At 40.3% G+C, this 18,567-nt stretch overlaps 2 protein-coding genes across 3 annotated transcripts; both read left to right on the top strand.

Annotated features, from left to right (window-relative positions):
* The first annotated feature begins 252 nt into the window (after positions 1–252).
* dbnlb (drebrin-like b) lies at positions 253–9,263 on the top strand. 2 transcript variants are annotated; one of them, XM_079222034.1, is made up of 15 exons: positions 253–376; positions 2,393–2,448; positions 2,688–2,800; positions 2,900–2,974; positions 3,219–3,368; positions 3,993–4,070; positions 4,463–4,614; positions 5,156–5,207; positions 5,459–5,524; positions 5,796–5,919; positions 6,242–6,358; positions 6,702–6,776; positions 6,973–7,031; positions 7,602–7,701; positions 8,005–9,263. In XM_079222034.1, the coding sequence occupies exons 1-15, from the start codon at positions 294–296 to the stop codon at positions 8,139–8,141; spliced, it is 1,437 nt and encodes a 478-aa protein (XP_079078160.1). In that variant the 5' UTR covers positions 253–293; the 3' UTR covers positions 8,142–9,263. The 2 variants fall into 2 exon arrangements, with proteins under 2 accessions (XP_079078160.1, XP_079078161.1); XM_079222035.1 differs by lacking the exon at positions 6,242–6,358.
* A 2,739-nt stretch (positions 9,264–12,002) lies between these two features.
* On the top strand, positions 12,003–18,378 carry arid5a (AT-rich interactive domain 5A; the record flags this gene model as incomplete). The annotated part of the gene is made up of 7 exons (XM_079222894.1): positions 12,003–12,120; positions 13,297–13,367; positions 15,601–15,817; positions 15,920–15,972; positions 16,719–16,816; positions 16,900–17,065; positions 17,158–18,378. The coding sequence occupies 7 exons, from the start codon at positions 12,003–12,005 to the stop codon at positions 18,376–18,378; spliced, it is 1,944 nt and encodes a 647-aa protein (XP_079079020.1).
* Between the last annotated feature and the right edge of the window lie 189 nt (positions 18,379–18,567).

Here is an 18,567-nt window from a genome sequence, read left to right as displayed (position 1 = left end):
GGTTTGTGCGGTGGAGACAGCATAATCTTGGCGCAGACCGATATTTCCATCTTTCTCGCTTTACTACAGTAAGAAAGAAGTACATCTAAAAACGTATTCAGAAATTGTACTGCAAAGATGCCCAGTAGAGAGTTAAATAAAAAACGCAAACCAGCTCCGCGCTCGCGGACTGTCACGCTACTCAATACGTAGGACCCCGCGTTGCACAGCTGAAAGTCAGCATCATCGCCACTCCTCCCGATAGGAAGGGCGCATCCCGGATAGCTAGCTGGCTAGCTGTACCCCGCATAAAGATGGCAGTTAATCTCAGCAAAAATGGCAAGGCGTTAACATCTGCGTTCAAAGAAGTGGTCGATGAGAAGTCCAACACCAACTGGTAAGGAGCGGCCTTTCCACAGCGGCATTAGGCGTTAGGGGGAGAGCCGTTACGTTAGCTCCGGGGTTGTCTAGCATTGAGCCTCAAGTCACGTTAAGTTAACGGTCACCGAGCGATGGATAAACTTAACCTGGGACTTCGTGTCACTTTTTTCCCCCACATCATACTTTCTGCTCGTTAAGTGTTCCATCGCGGAGCTGAAGCCAGCTTCGTGGGAGTTTTGCTTTATCGCATTCATTGTCGGTGTGACGTGTGTGGTCGTAAAAGAGGAGCTAACTGAACAGCTAGTAACGTTGTTAATCAGCTAACCTAACTAACAGCTAACTAGATGGGTGCACTGACCAACCAGCGAGCTAAACACTTTAATAATATGTCGTGGATGTATTTTAGTTGTATGTTTATTTAAATGTTTGTGTACGATTGTTTCTCATGCAATTGGCTCAATAGGTTGCTGGCTACCTCACCCACTTCCTGGTAAGGTATCAGAAGTTAAATGAGGCCAACATGTGAACGTCAAATCCAGGAACTTCCTCTTTGCGCTACTTTTTTTTTTTTTTTTACAGAAGTGTGTTTTGAGGTTTAAATTAAACTTGTTTAAGGATGACCTGAATAATTAATCCCAAGGCGCAATTGCCCTGGGAATCCTGCTGGCAATGTATTCAGTGTTAGAAGCCTCGTAAATGTTTCCGACTCTTCACTCAGTTTTGGGCTTTAATTTGGACAACCGTAAGCTAGTTATCATGCCAACTATAATGTGGGCCTATCACATGGTTGCATAACAATACAAGCAGGTCTCATACGTTTCTGTGTGAGAAAGTCAAATGTCGTAGTACTGAGGCAAAACCAGAACATCTATGGTTTTCTATTTCATTAAATATTTGCAACCCTAATTGTTAACTATTAAATTACAGCTCCAACGAAATATTTTCTTCATCAATTCATCTATATTATTTCCTATTCATTTTACAACAAATTAAAGCATTCAATCCTTACAGATTCAGGAAATGTTTTGCTTGGAGGAAACAAAATTGCTGATTATCCATTAATTAAATTGTTGCAGATTAACTTTATAACAATGGACTAGTTGTTTCAACTCTTTAATGATAGTTGTATCCCCCCCCTCAATCTTTAATAGTCAGTAATTACAAATATTGTTGTAACCTTGGACTCAGGAAAACAAAGTTATTGGAGTTCAGACAGACTCATAAGATATCCTACCAAACTGGTACTGCGGCTGTAGCGTTGGTACCACGTAGGAAAACTGAACGTTCTGGTAGAAGACTGGAGTGTAGCGCTGGGGTAAATGTACAGGAGGAGCTTGATGAGTGGATGGGACTCAGGTGTGCAGGTTGATTGGCCGCCCAGGCAGACAGACGGGGTAAATGGGACCATACAAAACACAAGGAAAGGGAATACAGAATGTACACATTAGGCTCGTTCGAGATGAGCCAGTTCTGCGCAGAATCCATCAGCGGCGATCGGCGCGCAATGCATGCCGGTTAGATTTTTGTCCGACTTGGTCCCGACTTGCTCTGACGTCATGCACACGTGGTCAACGTTACTCTCACGAGACCAAGCCGGCTGTCGATTTCAGAGTCAGGCGCCGCAGTTGCTCTCCAACCCCAGTGCATGATGGGAAAAGCCTGGCTCTCATCAGAGAGCTGACTGGCTCTTAGATCTGACAACGCCTCCTGCTGCGGACGCCTGCTCTCGTCTGGATTCCAGGCGAGGCGCAGCTCTAGCGAACGAGCCTAATGTACCTAAAACGTGTAAAAATGGCAGATTTTTTTTTTTATTGGTTTTGAAATGGCAGCAGTAGCGAATTTACCCAACCATACTTTTGTAAAATGTATCTTGTTGAATAAGGCTTAGTGGTGAAGGTTGCATACAAATGTATGATCAAAACTCCCATTGTTTTGTTTAGATAAAATGTTGCAAATCGAACAAACGCTTGTTTGTCCCAGTGTGATCTGTTTAGCTGGTATTTTAATATCCTTAATCCTGTGTCTTTCACAGGGCCTTGTTTACCTACGAGGGAAACAGTAATGATATCCGCCTGGCAGAAAAGGGAGGTGAGTAACTGAGTAGATATTGTTATCAGGGTTTTATGAGCGTAACACGATTATATTTTCAAATGTGTGCAGGAATTTCAATGTCAACATTTCAGTACAGCATGCGGGACTGAAATATCAGCACAAAAGGAGTGCTTGCCCCTGCTTTCCAACCCCATAATTTGTTCGAAGAAGAATGTCGACAGTTTCACAACCAACCACAGTAGCCATTTGACTTTTCCATACCGTTTGTGTGTCAGATGGAGGGCTGGAGGAGTTGGTTGAAGAATTGAACAGTGGAAAAGTGATGTATGCTTTCTGCCGGGTCGAGGATCCAAATTCTGGCCTGCCTAAATATGTCCTCATCAACTGGGTTTGTGCTACACTTAGCTATTGTACATTTGTTTGTCCTCTTTGACGTGTCCCTCCTTGAACTTAGGACATTTGTTTTTTGTGTGTGTTTGTGTTTCAGACTGGAGAAGGAGTGAAGGATGCCAGGAAAGGAATATGTGCAAATCATGTCAGCTCAATGGCCAATTTTCTCAGGGTAACATTGCAGACATTTTTAAGTCTTATTTTTTTGAATATGCATTTCAATTTCTACATTTAGTCTGTTTATGTTTGCAGAGGAGGTCATATGTATGCTAGACTAAACGTAAAGAAGACATGGGTGTCCGTGTCCAATAAACGGCACGTGTAATCACATGAGTGGGTGGTGCATAAATTAAGATAACTGTAGGTGTTCTTCTATTTGTGCAAGTAAAATTATTTTTTATTTAATGCTGTTGCAGGGGGCCCATGTCACAATAAATGCCAGAGGAGAAGAGGACGTGGAGCCTGAGGTGATCAGAGAAAAGGTGGCCAAAGCCTCTGGAGCCAACTACAACTTCCACAAAGAAGCTTCCAACCGCTTCCAGGACAGCGGTCCTCAGGGTCCTGTGGTATGCAGCGCATGCAGTTCCTTGCCTTGTGCCTGTTTGCTTATGTTTCATACTCAAAAGATAAGCAGAGGATTAGATCTCAACTAGGCCCCTTAATCTCAAAACATGGATACATTTGAAATATTTTCTGCTTCTCTTTGTTATGGCTACCACACACACTTAACCAGCTCTGCTACTGGAAATAAGTTTCAACAAACAGACTCCAAAGGAGAAAACCTGGAAACTGCTGGCATACAAAAAGTATCTACGCAAAAGAAGGAACCATTGGTTCATACCTTTTTATAGTTATTAAAAGATCAAACAACTCTCACTATATATATATATATATATATATATATATATATATATATATATATATATATATATTAGGCACTCTGTGTGTTTAATATTTTAACAGAATATCTGATGTGACATCAGTTAGAGAGAAGATACAAGTTAACATTTTTATCCAGTTAATGAATAACGACCATGAATAATGATTAACAAATGGAAACAAAGAAAAGGGATGGTTTAGGTAAAATATTCTAACAAACCATTCTCATAGTTGGATCCCACTGTATTTTTTTAACTGTATAATGCAAGATGTTTACACAATGGTATAACATTGTCGTTTTCTTCATGTAGGGTTCAGTGTACCAAAAGACCAACGCTATGTCCGAAATCAAAAAGACCAACAAAGACAACTTCTGGGCTCAAGCAGAGGTAGGCTCCTGAACTTGCTGCTGCAGACTTCAACATCACCTCTGAGACAGTGTCAAGAATACCTTTTTAAAAATATTTTTTTATGAAAGTTATATATAAATGTTTTTGAGTCGTTGACTCATTTAAATTGCAAGAACTAATATTGCACGAGTTCGCAGTTTTGAAACATTTGACACATATTTATAAAAATACAAGGCAGGCAGTTTTTATCCATCACAAATGTAAGTCAGCAAAATAAATCTTGGAACTTGGTCCTTTGTCTGCAGTTTTTCCTCATCACCATACTCACAAATACACCCAGGAAGCGGCGCTCATTGCCAAGCTTTTTAATTACGATATTATTTGAAGATACCAAACCCATAGCTGACCTTGCTGTCTGATTTGACTTTTAGAAAGAAGAGGAGAAACGTCGCGTGGAGGATCGCCGCAAGGCAGTCGACGAGCGCCAGCACCTGGATAAGGAGACGAAAGACAGAGAGGCCAAGGAGGCAGTGCAGAGGGACAAAAGGGACAAGGAGAGGGCCACTCAAATCGACCAACAAAAGTAGGTAGCAGCTCAAGAAAATGCACAGTGGTTACGACTAGGGGTGGGGCAAAAAATCGATTCAGCATCGTATCGCGATAGTTTGCGTGGCGATATTGTATCGATACGCAGATGCCAAGTATCGATCTTTTTTTTTTTTTTTATGTAATCAATTATGGGAGGCATCGGAGAGAGAAATGCACCGTCCGCGTGTAAATCAAACGTCTGGACTTCCTGTCACTCGTAGCGGCGCTGCTGCACAGCTGTTGCACGGCGCACAGGACAAAGTCCGTGACACGGCGCTGGTCAAAGACATTAACTCAAGCATAAATCAAACTGGCTGCTGGTGCTCTCGTAGCGCTGGAAGCGGCCAGTGTTACGGATTAACAGGTCGCAGAATCGTGATAGTATCGAATCGGGACCCAAGTATCGTGATAAAATCGGATCGTGGGACCTCTGGTGATTCCCACCCCTAGTTATGACCGTTATGAAGAATCACCTATTGAAGGGTTCAAATTACAAATATTCTTCTCGTCTTCTAAATGGTCCTTTTCTTGACTAGGAAGTACCAGCAGCAGCAGGACTCTGAGCCCAAAGACCAGGGGAAACGCTCGGTGAGTGTCTCACAAGATGTCACTTTGGGTAAAGGGTTTTCAACTGGGATGTAACCTGACGGATAATAAGCAGTCAGATGCTGAAATGAGGGTGAATGAGGATCGGTGTGAAATGTACATTTCACATTGAGTGTTACCCACTTATCTAGAATTATCTTGATAGTTAAATATGTTATGGTAGTGCACACATCTTCTTAAGGCACCAAAGTAGCTAATGTCGGCTGTGCCAACATTGATATCAACATTATCAGGAGGAGGAGGACCAGGCTGCCCAGAAGAAAGCAGTCAAGAGAGGTGAATCTGTGGAAAAGGCCAATGTGAGTTCCCCTTCACGAAAGTGCTCTCTTCTGGCCAAACTACTTTCCTTTTTACTGCCTATTTCAAAACAAGTGTTTGTGTTTTTCTGATCAAATGTCAACCTTTGAAGCCCACTGTAAAACCTGTTTTCCGCTCTTTCTCTGTAACCATTTACAGCAACCTCTATCTGTTCTGTAGTTTTTCTCTCAGCAAAATTCTCGCTGCATTATTAATAAACCTGCAGCTGTCTAAAGCTTATTGCATGTATTATTTGTTTTCCTTTTTTCCTAGGAGGCGGCTTCTCTCATCTCTCAGCGTGCCATGAACCCCAGAGAGATGTTCAAGCAGAGAGAGAGGGGAATAACTCCCAGTGACTCAGACATTTCCTCTGCTGCCCCTCCCAGCCCCCAGCCAGGTACTAGCCCTGCATACAATGACCTCTCCATGTATATCAGTTTGCTTTAAATGTCACAGCCCTTCCTGCATTACTGCAAAGCTCTCTTAGCCTCACTCTCAGCTCGCAGAGAGTACAAACCGGTGATTTTTCTTGAGGAGATTGCCTGCCGACAGCTTTAACTTTCCATCAGACTGCCTAGTTGTCTCATAATCATACTTAACGCTGTGTCTCCATCATGGTGTCTACTCTTCCGTTCCACCGGTCTGCACTATGTTTTCTCTGTCGTCCATTTTTTTTTTTTTTTGCATGATTTGGGGGTTCCATATGTGTCTCTGCTCAGGTCGTCTGCAAAGCCCTTTTCTGTCTAAGCCAGTATATGAAAGTGAGAGAGCCAGTTCACCTCAGCGCCAAGCTTCTCCTGTGCCAGCAGGCTCCGCCTCTCCTGTCCGTGCCACAGGTGTGAGCTCCCTCCCGCACGCACACACAAACAAACTAGTACATACACAATGCATACACTACATACTGGGTGACAGTCTCATACTTAACTTAAAAACGCCATGCTTCATGTGTCATTGTTGTTTCTGTGTGTGTGTAATCATCTTCATAATCCATAATCACAAATTGCATCATGAGTCATGCTTCCTTTCAATGTACTTCTTGTTTCATAAGAAACTTCAGATTATTGTTTTGTTACCATCAAGTGAAACATGCCAACAATCCCCTTGTGTCCAGCCTTTGTGGGCCAGTGAATGTGTTCACCCATGTACATGCATGTCTGTGCTTGTGTTTTGGGCGATAAGAGCCTGATGTGGATGATGGACAGTCCAGGTGTGAGTATGATGAGCAGGAGGCGACCCCCCAGGAGCAATGTGAAGGTGCGACCCATTTCATACACCAGCCTCAGTATTAAGCGTCAGCTTTCCAACCCACCAATCTGCTTCTCATACATATTATTTTGTAATTTGTTATGAGCACATAATATTCCCTCCAGCCAAACTGTTGCTGCTGCTGCCACCTGCTGGTAGGTAGATGGCCCAGAGACAACATACTGATAGTAATCTGTCTTTTCAGAGAAGACACTGGCTGCCAACTCCTACGCCCAAGAGACCGCTTATGAAGAGCCTGCTCAGGTGATTGTTTACTTACCTTGAGCATGAAATTCCTCCGCAGCCCCATGATAAGAGAAACTAACTGATGCGGGTCTTGACACGTTCGAGATTATGTCCAAAAGTGTGAAACCTCTCTCCAGAGCAACTGACACTCGCAGAGCAACACACCTCCACCTAACAACAAAAGCAGTTATCAAAGTCATCCTGATGAAGCTGGAATGTTTTTCAGTGTTCCCACAATGTATAGCAACATACAAATAATGTAAATAAATAGCCAGATAAGGAAATGGCGCCAACACCAGCTACGCTATGCTAAATATGCTCACTGTTTTTGTAGGCCACGTTTCATTGCAACTGCATTAATAACAACCACTTCTGTATGTGCAGGCAGCCAGCCCACCAGGGCCTATTTTATTTGATCCAACTTAATTATTTAGTAATAAAACAAACTACTTCAATTGGAATGCCATACTTGATGACCGTTTTATAAAAGTAATACCTCACTGAAGTCTGTGTTTTGTTGTGGTTATACCATATCCTGTCATGAACTATTGCTTAACTAAAACACTGCGTTACTTATTCCATTCCCAGGTGGAGGAGACTAACTCTTATGAGGTGACTGCTGAGGAGACACCAGAAGAGACACCAGGCAGAGGCACCTGTGCCAGAGCCTTGTATGACTACCAGGCTGGTGAGTTTTATTTTCCTTTATGATCAATACCTTAAGAGTAAATAGACTAATATTAAAGAGCAACTTAATGGCCTGTTATAGCATGGATGTGTCCTCTTCAGGCAAAACCCCCATTAAAACCAGACTCGCGATCCATTATCCAGATTTTTCACTTACATTTTTAACTTTTCAACTATAGTTATTAGAGAGAGAGAAAATGTGCAAGTCTGACTTTCTTTTAATTTGTATCGTTAATCGACCAAGAAGTGCATCTCTATTGAAATTGTTGCCTGACGTTCATGAGACACTGTTCTTCTCCTCCAGCTGATGACACGGAGATCTCATTCGATCCCGACAATATCATCACCGGAATCGAGATGATTGACGAGGGCTGGTGGCGGGGCTACAGCCCAGACGGCCATTTTGGAATGTTCCCAGCCAATTACGTGGAGCTTATGTAGCCCAGACCCTCCTCCACCCCGAATATCACACTGCAAGCACCAGACGACATCTGCAGTAAAACACAGTCGGCCCTCACATGTGAGCTGATCAGGCTAAAACGGAGCAAACGATCCTCCACATCGTGGACCAATGAGCGGATGGTAATCGTGGGCCAGAAGCTTTTGAAATCTCTCGTCTTTAAGAAAGCAATTCTATTAAATTGTTAATTTTGTGAGCAACTGATGGTATAGTATAGGGATTTGTGAAGACCAAGTTGGACCAATACTCCCGCTTCCCCTCCAAATTACATCTCTTTTCCTATAAATGTGATGCCGTACAAAATTAGCCTTTGTTAAGTCTTTAATTCAGTAGTAACACCACTTTTAGTTCACATTCCTTACAAAGTGACTTCAGTTCTATTTGAGGTATAATTTAGTTGTGACTTGTAGCAAATGTTCCTGTACGTTTCAGGGAAGAACAAAATATATATCAAAAAATGGCGGTACCAGCTACAGTATAATCAATCCTTTGCCTTGTTTTTGCCTTTCTTTACCGGCAGACTGAACTTTCCTTTTTTATGTGATTGATCCTGTGTGAATTCCATACTGTTTTAGTACTGATTTTCGCTGTGGTTAAGTGAATATTTAAAACAAATCATATAATGTTTGCTGTGCCCTGGGTGGATTTAGTGGGGAATGCATCAAACTGTTCAGTTCCTTTTTAACTGTGACTTTTTACTGTTTTCATTTCTTTGTCATCTGAACCAGATTATTTCAACATATTTAGCATTTCAGGGAGAAGCTAAAAAGAATAAAACAAAGTCAGCATTTTTTTTTTTTTGTGTGTGAATCTCGCTGGTCTGAGGTTGAATTTTGAGTGCATTACAGATCTCTAATAAGTAATTTGCGATGTTACGATGCCATAATGAGGGGAAGTGAATGCGGTTACATTTAAATTGAAAATTTGTATGTTCACTGTTTTAATCACCGAACAAAATTCTTGCTCTTTTAAGCTTTGAGGTTAGACTATAAAAGGAAAAAATGAACTATGAGTAGAAAAGAGCATCATATATCCATTGCATTGTTGTTTGTTTTTCCAGAGTCTATTGTAATGCGCAGACATTCTTCATAATAAAATAAATAACCAAAGCCGTGTTGTCACATCTTTTCAGATGGCCTGAGCATATCCTATATTTTAGAAGCTTGAAATATCATAGCAAACCTTTAGGGATTTTCAGAGGTCTAACAGGAACTCAGACATGCACACACACACACACACACGCACACGCACACGCGCGCGCACATACACACAGTGCTCTGCAATCAGTTTCCTGGAATGAAGCAACAGCTGGGGAATTCACCTGTAATGCATAGGTTTCATTTTCAGACGAAAAATCTGAAAGTGTTTTTTTGTTTTTGTCTCCCCAATCCTTTATTAATACCTTTGTCAGGCTGGATGACCAAATCTGTGTCCTAACATGTTCACTGTTGAAGATATTTGCTATCAATTGCTAATCTTTTATGCAAATTACACTTCTGCTATATATTACTCAAGAAAAAACAAACTGAAAAGTGTTTCATTAAAATCTTTCTGCAATAAAATGTCATGTATTTTGACACCCTTAGTCCAATAAATAGTTCCCAAATGTTCAGTTTCATCCTGTATCAAATTTGTTTTTTAAATGGAATTTGATATTGGCTTGTAACTAAATGAATCAACCTCGTAAAATAACACAAACTTACGCTCTCTAGAAATGCTATCAATGAAAACATATTAACTCTCACTATTTAAGCTTTACACCTCATTTTAATGTTTGCAGATATACTTCTGTTATTTTGTGCTTATCCATAAAACTACTGGATGCGTGTCTAGACCCAATTATTCTGGGAAGATCTCATTCAGCTAATGACCGTTTCTTACCATGACTGCAATCATATGTACCGCTTCAACATTTGTAAATTGTTCCCAGGATAGTGACTCACTTCAGACAGGAAATCTCTTGTGCGTTGAATTTACAATATGTTCTCCACACGTTGTCATTTACATTGTGCGGCCCTCATCTCAACCTCATGTTGATCTCAGTGAAAGTCTGAAATGAATAGCTGGGGATTTTCTCAGTCTTATAACTGATGTTTTTGTTCGTCTCCAAATTTGTTTTTGGCTTCATGAGATCAAATTGATTACAAGAGTTCTGCAAAACCTTGTCACAATTAAATGGTATTAAAATACATTTCCTTTGAAGCCTCATGTATGACATAAACCATAAATGTGTTATTGTAGTTTAAATATCACCACACAAAGGTTATTTTTTAATTATTTCTGCATTAGATAAGTCTTGCCCCATGAAGTCTCACTGTGTCTATAGCGAATCAGATATTTAATCTAGATGGAATGTTGTATGTTGTCATATGGGAGGTGTGGGAACATAAACAGTTTAATATCACAATCCTTCCATTCGTGCAGTGCACCTAGTTGAGCAACTCAAAAAGCAAAACAAAAAATAGTTTTGTGTCTATCAAACCACAAAAAAATCCCTCTTGAGATTTGGACAGTTTGTAGATATTTGGTTATTTTGACATTTAAATGTTAATCATTTTGAAATGTCATACTCTATCCGCAACAGATGGGGGAATAGGGCATCCCCTTTTAAATAGATCAAAAACATGGGGAGGAAATGTGGATCGTGTGCAGCTTCATCACTCGTCAGTGTTTTATCACAAGATGGTGTAATTGTATTGAGTGTGGGGCTGACAAAGGAAAATGGAGGAAAATACCTGAAAAAAGTTTTAAAATACTCCAACTGTCTTCATTAATCAAACACGAAATCCATAGGAAAGTAATCAGACCGTGATGCTTTCCATGTGGCCATAAGGAACATAACATCTTGACATGACTCCCTCTGACTCATAACAGGGAGTAGAAATAGCTGATTGTTTTTTTACCACTCGTCTCTATTTGAAAAAGCTGCTTCTACATTGTCCTGCCGTTTTATTTTTAGCCAATATCTTTGAGGCAATTGCCAGTAGGAACCATTTTAAAGAAGTAGGTCCTCACTTCTTCCTTAAAATGTGAGGTCTTTAGTCCCTGAAGCTACCAGTCAGTCTCGAAACCTTCATTTACCTATAAGGGAGCTTTGAGAGTCTGTGTTTACTCAGCTTTTAGCTTTAATGAGTCAAACTATATGCTTGTGTTTATACACTCATGCCTTTAGAGCGCAAAATTGTTCTATTTTGGTGCTTTTAGGTTTGCACAGCAGCAGTCTGATTTAATACCTCACACCTAGTTGAGCAACTCAAAAAGCACGGTCAGTATATATAACAATATATGCACCTAATGGAAACCAATATGGATGCACCTAAGTAAAAATAAAAGCGTATTGAGTGGTTTTGTTTCCCTTTTCTGAAAATCAAAATATTAAATACTTTGTTTTAATGATGTACATTTACGCACTTTTAAACCTTTATTTGGGCATCACTTGAATGTTTCTTTCACTTCCCTAAATTCAGCTATTTTGGTGGATTTGAGTCCGGTATACACACTGAAGGTGACCAGGCTTAAACCATTGTATCACAAACGTTGTTGAATTACTATAAAGTCTATAAAGACATTTACGTTTATTAGTCTCGTTGGTGGCATATTTTTATTATGTGCAAAATAATAATACAAAAACAATAATGACATTACAGTTCCATGTGCTGCTAACAGCATTGGAAACATAAGACACCAACAAAAATAGGTAATAAAGTACTTCTTTAGTTCGTCGTTTTTTTGTGTCTGAAAATCAGGTGATGAAACAGAGAACAGACGTTGTGAGACTTGAGTAACGAAGAAAAAAACTCAGTTTCCCAGACTCACCTGCTGCAAGGCAAACAGTACAACCAATGAAACTGTTTTGTGGAGACAGCTTCCTGTTTTGTGGTGTGAAGTTGAAGAGGCCGCCGCATGAATTACTGTCACAAAACTCTGTCAAGCCAGAGAGAAGGCAACTTCTGGAAATGGGTAAGAAGGACTTTTATGTTTGTTGTACTGTTTTATGTATTTACTGCAATCAGTTAAATAATGTATAGTTGTAGATATTGTTCTTGATAAATATTAACACTTTATAACACTAAATCACCATATTTAAACAATATATGAAAAGCTGTACCAGGTCTGTTTTTGCAGAAGTATTGTAAATACATTAATTAGCGGAAAAAAATAATTGATTGAAAAAATAATTGATTGAGAAAACCATATACTGTCTCAGGAATTTATAATCACAATGTCTGGTGAAAACGCCGTAGCTAATGTGTTAATTGGCAAAGAAACAAAACCATGAAAATGAAGAGCACATGTTAAAAAATGCTGAAGAAATTATACAGCACAACAAAAGTATTTCCTCAACACAATAAAGAGAGTAGTTTGAGGCGACTGAAAGCAGAATTAAAGGTTCAAGCCACAGCACAGGAAATAAGAGATCTCAAAAGAGAAGCATATTGGTTTGTGATATCACTGTGGGTGGAGGGCTACGAGGTCTGGAGCTGACAGATTGTGAAGAATTACATTTCATAGCTTGTGGTCTCAAATGGCCCTTTCCCTCATTAAATGCATTAATACGGTGCTAATATTGAGAAAAGCATGAAGCATAAGAATATAATGCACAGTGATGATTAATATCTCATATTCCAGTACCAATAGTAATATCATGTGCAGTGTTTTTGAACAATCATCAAGTACAATAAATGATTATGTTTTACGTATGTTTTACATATGTTGCAGTTTATTGATTCAGATTATCTCACTGTTGCCATTATTGTAGATTATGTGTTACAATATCATACGGTGCAGCATGCAAGTGGTTAGTTCATGAGCAGGATGTGGTTTTGCAAACTGTGGTTTTATATCAGACTCAGTTGACAATATGTTCTCCACATTGTTAGTTGTTGTGCTGATCAATCATCTGACCATTATGTAAATTACATAAAACCACTACATTCCCAGCAGTTATGACGTGCGGCTTTAATATTTTTTTTTTTATGAAAGATATGTTTTTACAATGTTTCTGCAACGTGGAACGTTGACCAATATTTATTTTAAGGTCTCGCTTCCTTGACTGTGGTTCTTTGAAATAAAATCCACAATAGTCTTTTGGAGGTAAATGATAAATGTCTTGTCCCCGCTGTGTGTCTTATGAAGCTCAAGAGGACCAGAGTGAGACGTCACAACAAACAGCAGCCAGTGACGAACAGCAGGGGACAGAGAACCAGGTACTCCCCTCACTCACCACTGGTTAAATGTCCGTTGGCTTTCTGGTAGCGGTCTGGGCAATTTCCTTCAGTTACAGTTAATCAGTGACTACATACATGACTGGTCAGAGTGAGCTGTGTTTTCATTTCCTTTTTTTTGTGAATTTGAGATTGTGGAAAAAAGTGCTGATTGTGTTAGTAGAGTTTTTTCATCTTAATGGCTGATTGTGAAATGAGTAACAAGGAATATGTAATAGTGCTTTGTATCCTGAGAGGGCCATGAAAGGCACGCACATCTCACCCCATAAGACAAGCCATAATATTTTCATTGCACATAGAGAAACTGCCGGAGGTCTTCACAAGCCAGTATTCTGGTAAGTGAAATGAGAGTTACAATATGAGACACACAAATTAGCTCATCACATTTCCAAGGCTGTTCTTAGTTGAAAGCCCGGTGGTTTCTGTGGCCTGCCGATAGCATCAATACAGCACGCCACTGACAATCATTGCGAGAATCACACATTGACATCAACATCACCTACGTAGTTTTCCAAAAAAAAATATCTAGTGGAAATAAACTGAGTGTTTCACAATGATATTCACACCGAGATCTGCAGCAAAGGGTCTACAGTGTGTGGCTTTGAGTGCAGACGTTTCCTGTTGGCAACCATGGATGCATAAATCTCAAAATTGTGTGATTCAGATCTGAAAACAGTGACTGAAAGTGACTGAATACCGGTGAATTTTATGCAAGATTCCAAGAATTATTTTTGCAATTTTAATATTTGCACCACCTTCTCATTATTTTAGATGCAGGTAGAAATATAATGTTGGATTCATGTTTATCAGCCAATCACAGTTGTGGAAATACAGACAATCAAAAGTGATGTAGCAAATATAATTTTTAAACATTTTGAGTAGAAACATAATATCTGCAGTGGGAAAAGCAGGTGATACAGAACTGGAAAGTCAGAGCTGTTTACTGGGAACAGCATTGTGGAGCCGCTGAACTGTGACTCAGTCGGGGGTTATCTTGGTTAAAGGCCTGCACCTTCACTATTACTCACTCTGGAGGCCTACTTCTCGGAACCAGGAACCACATAGAGGAACTTTATTCAATATGAAACCACGTCGAGCTGATTTGTTGAACAATGACTGCTACAGAAACAAAGCCGCTTCTCTGTGTGCTGATTCAAAGTAAGATCCTGTCACTGTCCATAGTGGCTTCTTTTGACATCCAATCTATTGAAATTAATCGATACAACAATGTGAGATTTCACATATCGGCATGAAAAAACAGAAGTGAGTATTTGTGCTGTTTGAGCCAGTGGGAATAATATTGTTGCAGTGAAAAACTGACAACTACCATTTATTTATACCACATATGATACACCCACACAACAAAAAACAATAAGATTGAGTTTTTTTAACGTGAGAACTTAAAACCACAATCTCCAAATCAAATTTTTAAAGCCGTACAACAACAACATAATTGTGTTAGAAATACAGACACTGTATCATCTTCATCAACAATTTATCTTCCTAATACTTTAATGTTTTATACTTCCCTTCTTGAAACCTGTCTAACTGTTGATTTTGATTCCGCTTGTCTTCACTGTTTCATTTCTCCTTTCTTGCAAACCACAAATAGTGACATTGTCAATTTCTTACGCGGAAGTTCTGGGTAGTCTGGGTTGTGACACTTGATTTGTCTAATTTCTTGGTATCGTCACTGTTAATGAACGTAGTTCTGCAGAAATACAGAAAACATGCTGACAGTTATTTCTTAGAAATGACAAAGCAGCAACTTCATTCAAAGTTAGTTTACAACACTTTAGTATATATATATATATATATATATATATATATATATATATATATATATATATATATATATATATATATATATATATATATATATGTCTACGTCTTTTGGCTTCATGTTTGTTTTTCAAAGTGACATTTGTGATACTGGCAACTGACAACTCTAGACCAAAAACCCCACAAGTCTGCTGCTTTCTCTCCAGACAGGATATGTAGTGGTTATCTATTGAAAGTAGCGGTAAAACCCTACTCTCTGATTTTGGTGTTTCATTTCAACATTTGCATCCCATGAGATTACTCTGTGTCTTATTTCCCATCTCTGTAAAACAGGTTTCTATATGTGCAGTGGATCATGTCACATTGAGTTACTTGATTTTCATGCAAAACGTTTGACATGTTTTCTCTAACGCACCTGTTTTTTCCACACTAGGTTTCTCCTTCTGTCATTGAGATCCTCTCTGACTCTATGACTGAATGTGAAGAAGAAGAAGAAGAAGAAGAAGAAGAAGAAGAAGAAGAAGAAGAAGAAGAAGCGAGGCCCAAGATAGTGCAAATGGAGGAGAAGGCATTTGTATCAAGTCTACACTCTTTTATGAAGGACAGAGGTACACCTATAGAAAGGATCCCACATCTGGGCTTCAAACAGAGTGAGTTGATGTTCATTAGCACTGTACTTGATGTTGAATGGACACATTATTCACATGGCATTTGAATAAAAAAGAAGTTCTCATGTGTGTCTTCTTCCCCAGTTAATCTTTGGAGGATCTACAAAGCTGTTGAGAAACTTGGGGGCTATGATTCAGTGAGTACAAGTTCTTAGTTTGACTATAGTTCATAGTCCTTTGACCGGTGTGCTTAAAGGTTTCTAAGTGGAACATGAGCTATAGGTCTGGTGCTGTAACATGGTGTTTTTTTCCACACTGGAGGAAATGTAGCTCTCGAGCTCTCGTTGCTCTGTTGTCTTTGATGTTGACACTGTGGGACAAGATCTGAGCGTGCAGCTCATGTTGAAATGACACTAAAGCGGGGCTGGGGCTCTGAACAGGGTTGACCCTCACCACCAGCTTCACTGCTGCCTCTGGGCCGCCTACTTACTTCTAAAAATGAAAGTGTGTGTGAAAACCAGCAGACTTGTTATTTAACTCAAGACTGAAGGAAAGAGAAACATCTGCTGTGCACAACAACATTTAAACACATCTAAATAAAATACGTAAAAACTTTTAATTAAGAGTAAACAAATAGCAATACGATAAGTTTAAGCTTCAAATAATATCTGATCACCACTGTTTCTTTAAAGAACTTCCTATATTCACACATACTGGATGAAAATGCACACACAGAATAATAAGACAATATAGCATACAGTATGATTTGTGCCCCCAGGTGGCAGTCACAAACTAGGCAGGCTTTCAGTTTGTAGGGTACCTGGAGTGATGAGCCATTGAGTCTCAGTCAGTTACTTCTCTTACATTTAAATAAAGTTATTGTAAACATTACAGACATGTGTTGCTACATATGCACATTTTCTTACACTTTGTTATTCAACAGGTGACCGCACGCCGTCTTTGGAAGAAAGTGTATGATGAGCTGGGAGGAAGTCCAGGAAGCACAAGCGCTGCTACTTGCACTCGCAGACACTATGAGAAGTGAGCATCATTTATATTCTAACTTACCTGTCAAATCAATTACTATATCAACTGATTCATAACCAGAGATGTGTTTTGTTTAGGCTGGTGCTGCCCTTTGAAAGACAAATAAAAGGAGAGGAGGACAGACCTCTGCCTCCAAGCAAACCACGGAAGCCATATAAGAGAAATTTGGATGGCAAGGTCACCAAGGCTGAGAGGAAGAGGAAAAGGACTCAGTCGGATAGAGAGATGGACTCAGAGATAGAGGTAACATACTTATTGAGGAAAATGTCTTAAGAAGAAAGAAATCTGTATTAGCACATAAAGTGTCCTAAAACATCCCATGTATCATTTTATAGATACTCAGCGAGAGAAGTCCAGAGGCTGCCTGCCAAAGTGAAGCAGTGATTCATCATCACCCCGCTCTCTGGGCCTCTGATAGACACCTTCCAGACTGTTCTTTGCCTAAAAGAGCCAACACCGGTCTTTGCACTTCTGTCTATGCCCACCCTGTCCAGGTCCCCACATCCGGCTCCTGGACTGCTCATATCCTATCTGCTGCCGGAGAGGTCATCTCTCCTCTGGAGAAAAAAAAGCGGATGGCTCAGGCGAGCCTGAACTTGCCACTGAATCCTCACGCTGAGGATAAAGAAAGGCCCTCCGTCATTCACTGCTCCCAGTCTCCGGCCCGGGCTTCTTCCAGCCGGAACTGTGACTCCTCCGACAGCTCGCCGCTGCCTTCATCCCCATCCTCTTCACGCAGCCCTTCCCCTTACTCTGTTACATCAGAAGACGACCCAGAAGGAAATGAAGATAATCCTGCATCAGGCTCTGAACTTTCCCAAAACTGTACTAGCTCTGTGGAAAATACACCCAGCTGTAGTGAGGAAAGGAAGTGTAGTCAGATATCCAAAGACCCTGCAGGACCGAATAAAGACATCAGCTCCCGATCCGCAGACTCCATTAAGGTCCAGAATAAAGACTCTGACTGGAAGCCAATCCACAAAGGGAGAGGCAAATATTCCAGCCAACCTTTCCAGTCATTCTCCTCTCCCATGAGATCGGATTGGGCCTCAACATCTAACTCTAGTTTCACCAAAGTTATTCCAAAATCTGTGCAGCTTCTGCGGCCCGCTCCTATTCGGCCAGATTATAAAATCCAGCAGGGCAGGTTGATGCCAAAGGACGAGTCTCTGACTTGTGTGAAGAAGCTGAACAACATGACTCCGTGGCTTTATCAGACAGAGAAGAGGGAGAAATCCAGGACAATGCAACAGAAGGTTCCACCCACTCAGCAGAGTCTGGCCCTTTCCACCGCCAGTCTGCCGGTGTCGTGTGTCCTGTCGAGCTACGACAGATCCGGGAGAGACTCTCGACACCAGCCTTTATTACATCCTGCTTTTCTCCCCAACAGAATGAGACTACCTCAATCTCAACTAATATACCGACACGTCCCGATGAGTCCAGTTCACTCTGCTGGGTCTGCTGTTTACCCATATCCCTACTCCATTCCTCTGTTGAATCCCCAAACTGGATATGCCCTACCTGCCACGCATCCCTTTTACCTTTACAAGCTGTGATTACTTCTAATCTAGACTTCAATAATAATAATAATACAAATGCTAATAATACATAAGTGCAGTTGGTTTTGTTTTTAGACTGAAGAAGGCAGCCATTGAGCTGGTTGACCTCCTTGTCTATTGCTCATAGTCATTTTGGTAAAGCCCTACTTGTGTTTTAAACATGGCTTAAGTATGCAACACAGACAT

This window comes from Taurulus bubalis, assembly GCF_910589615.1.
Source record: "Taurulus bubalis genome assembly, chromosome: 8".
Classification (NCBI taxonomy): Eukaryota; Metazoa; Chordata; class Actinopteri; order Perciformes; family Cottidae; genus Taurulus; species Taurulus bubalis.
The sequence above is the reverse complement of the archived record's forward strand: the minus strand, read 5'-3'. Positions and strand labels throughout refer to the sequence as shown.

Coding starts and splice junctions, on each gene's coding strand:
- dbnlb (XM_079222034.1), top strand. CDS start 294: ATGGCAGTTAATCTCAGCAAAAATGGCAAGGCGTTAACATCTGCGTTC. Junction 2,449..2,687: donor CCGCCTGGCAGAAAAGGGAG/GTGAGTAACTGA, acceptor TTTGTGTGTCAG/ATGGAGGGCTGGAGGAGTTG. Junction 7,702..8,004: donor CTTGTATGACTACCAGGCTG/GTGAGTTTTATT, acceptor CTTCTCCTCCAG/CTGATGACACGGAGATCTCA.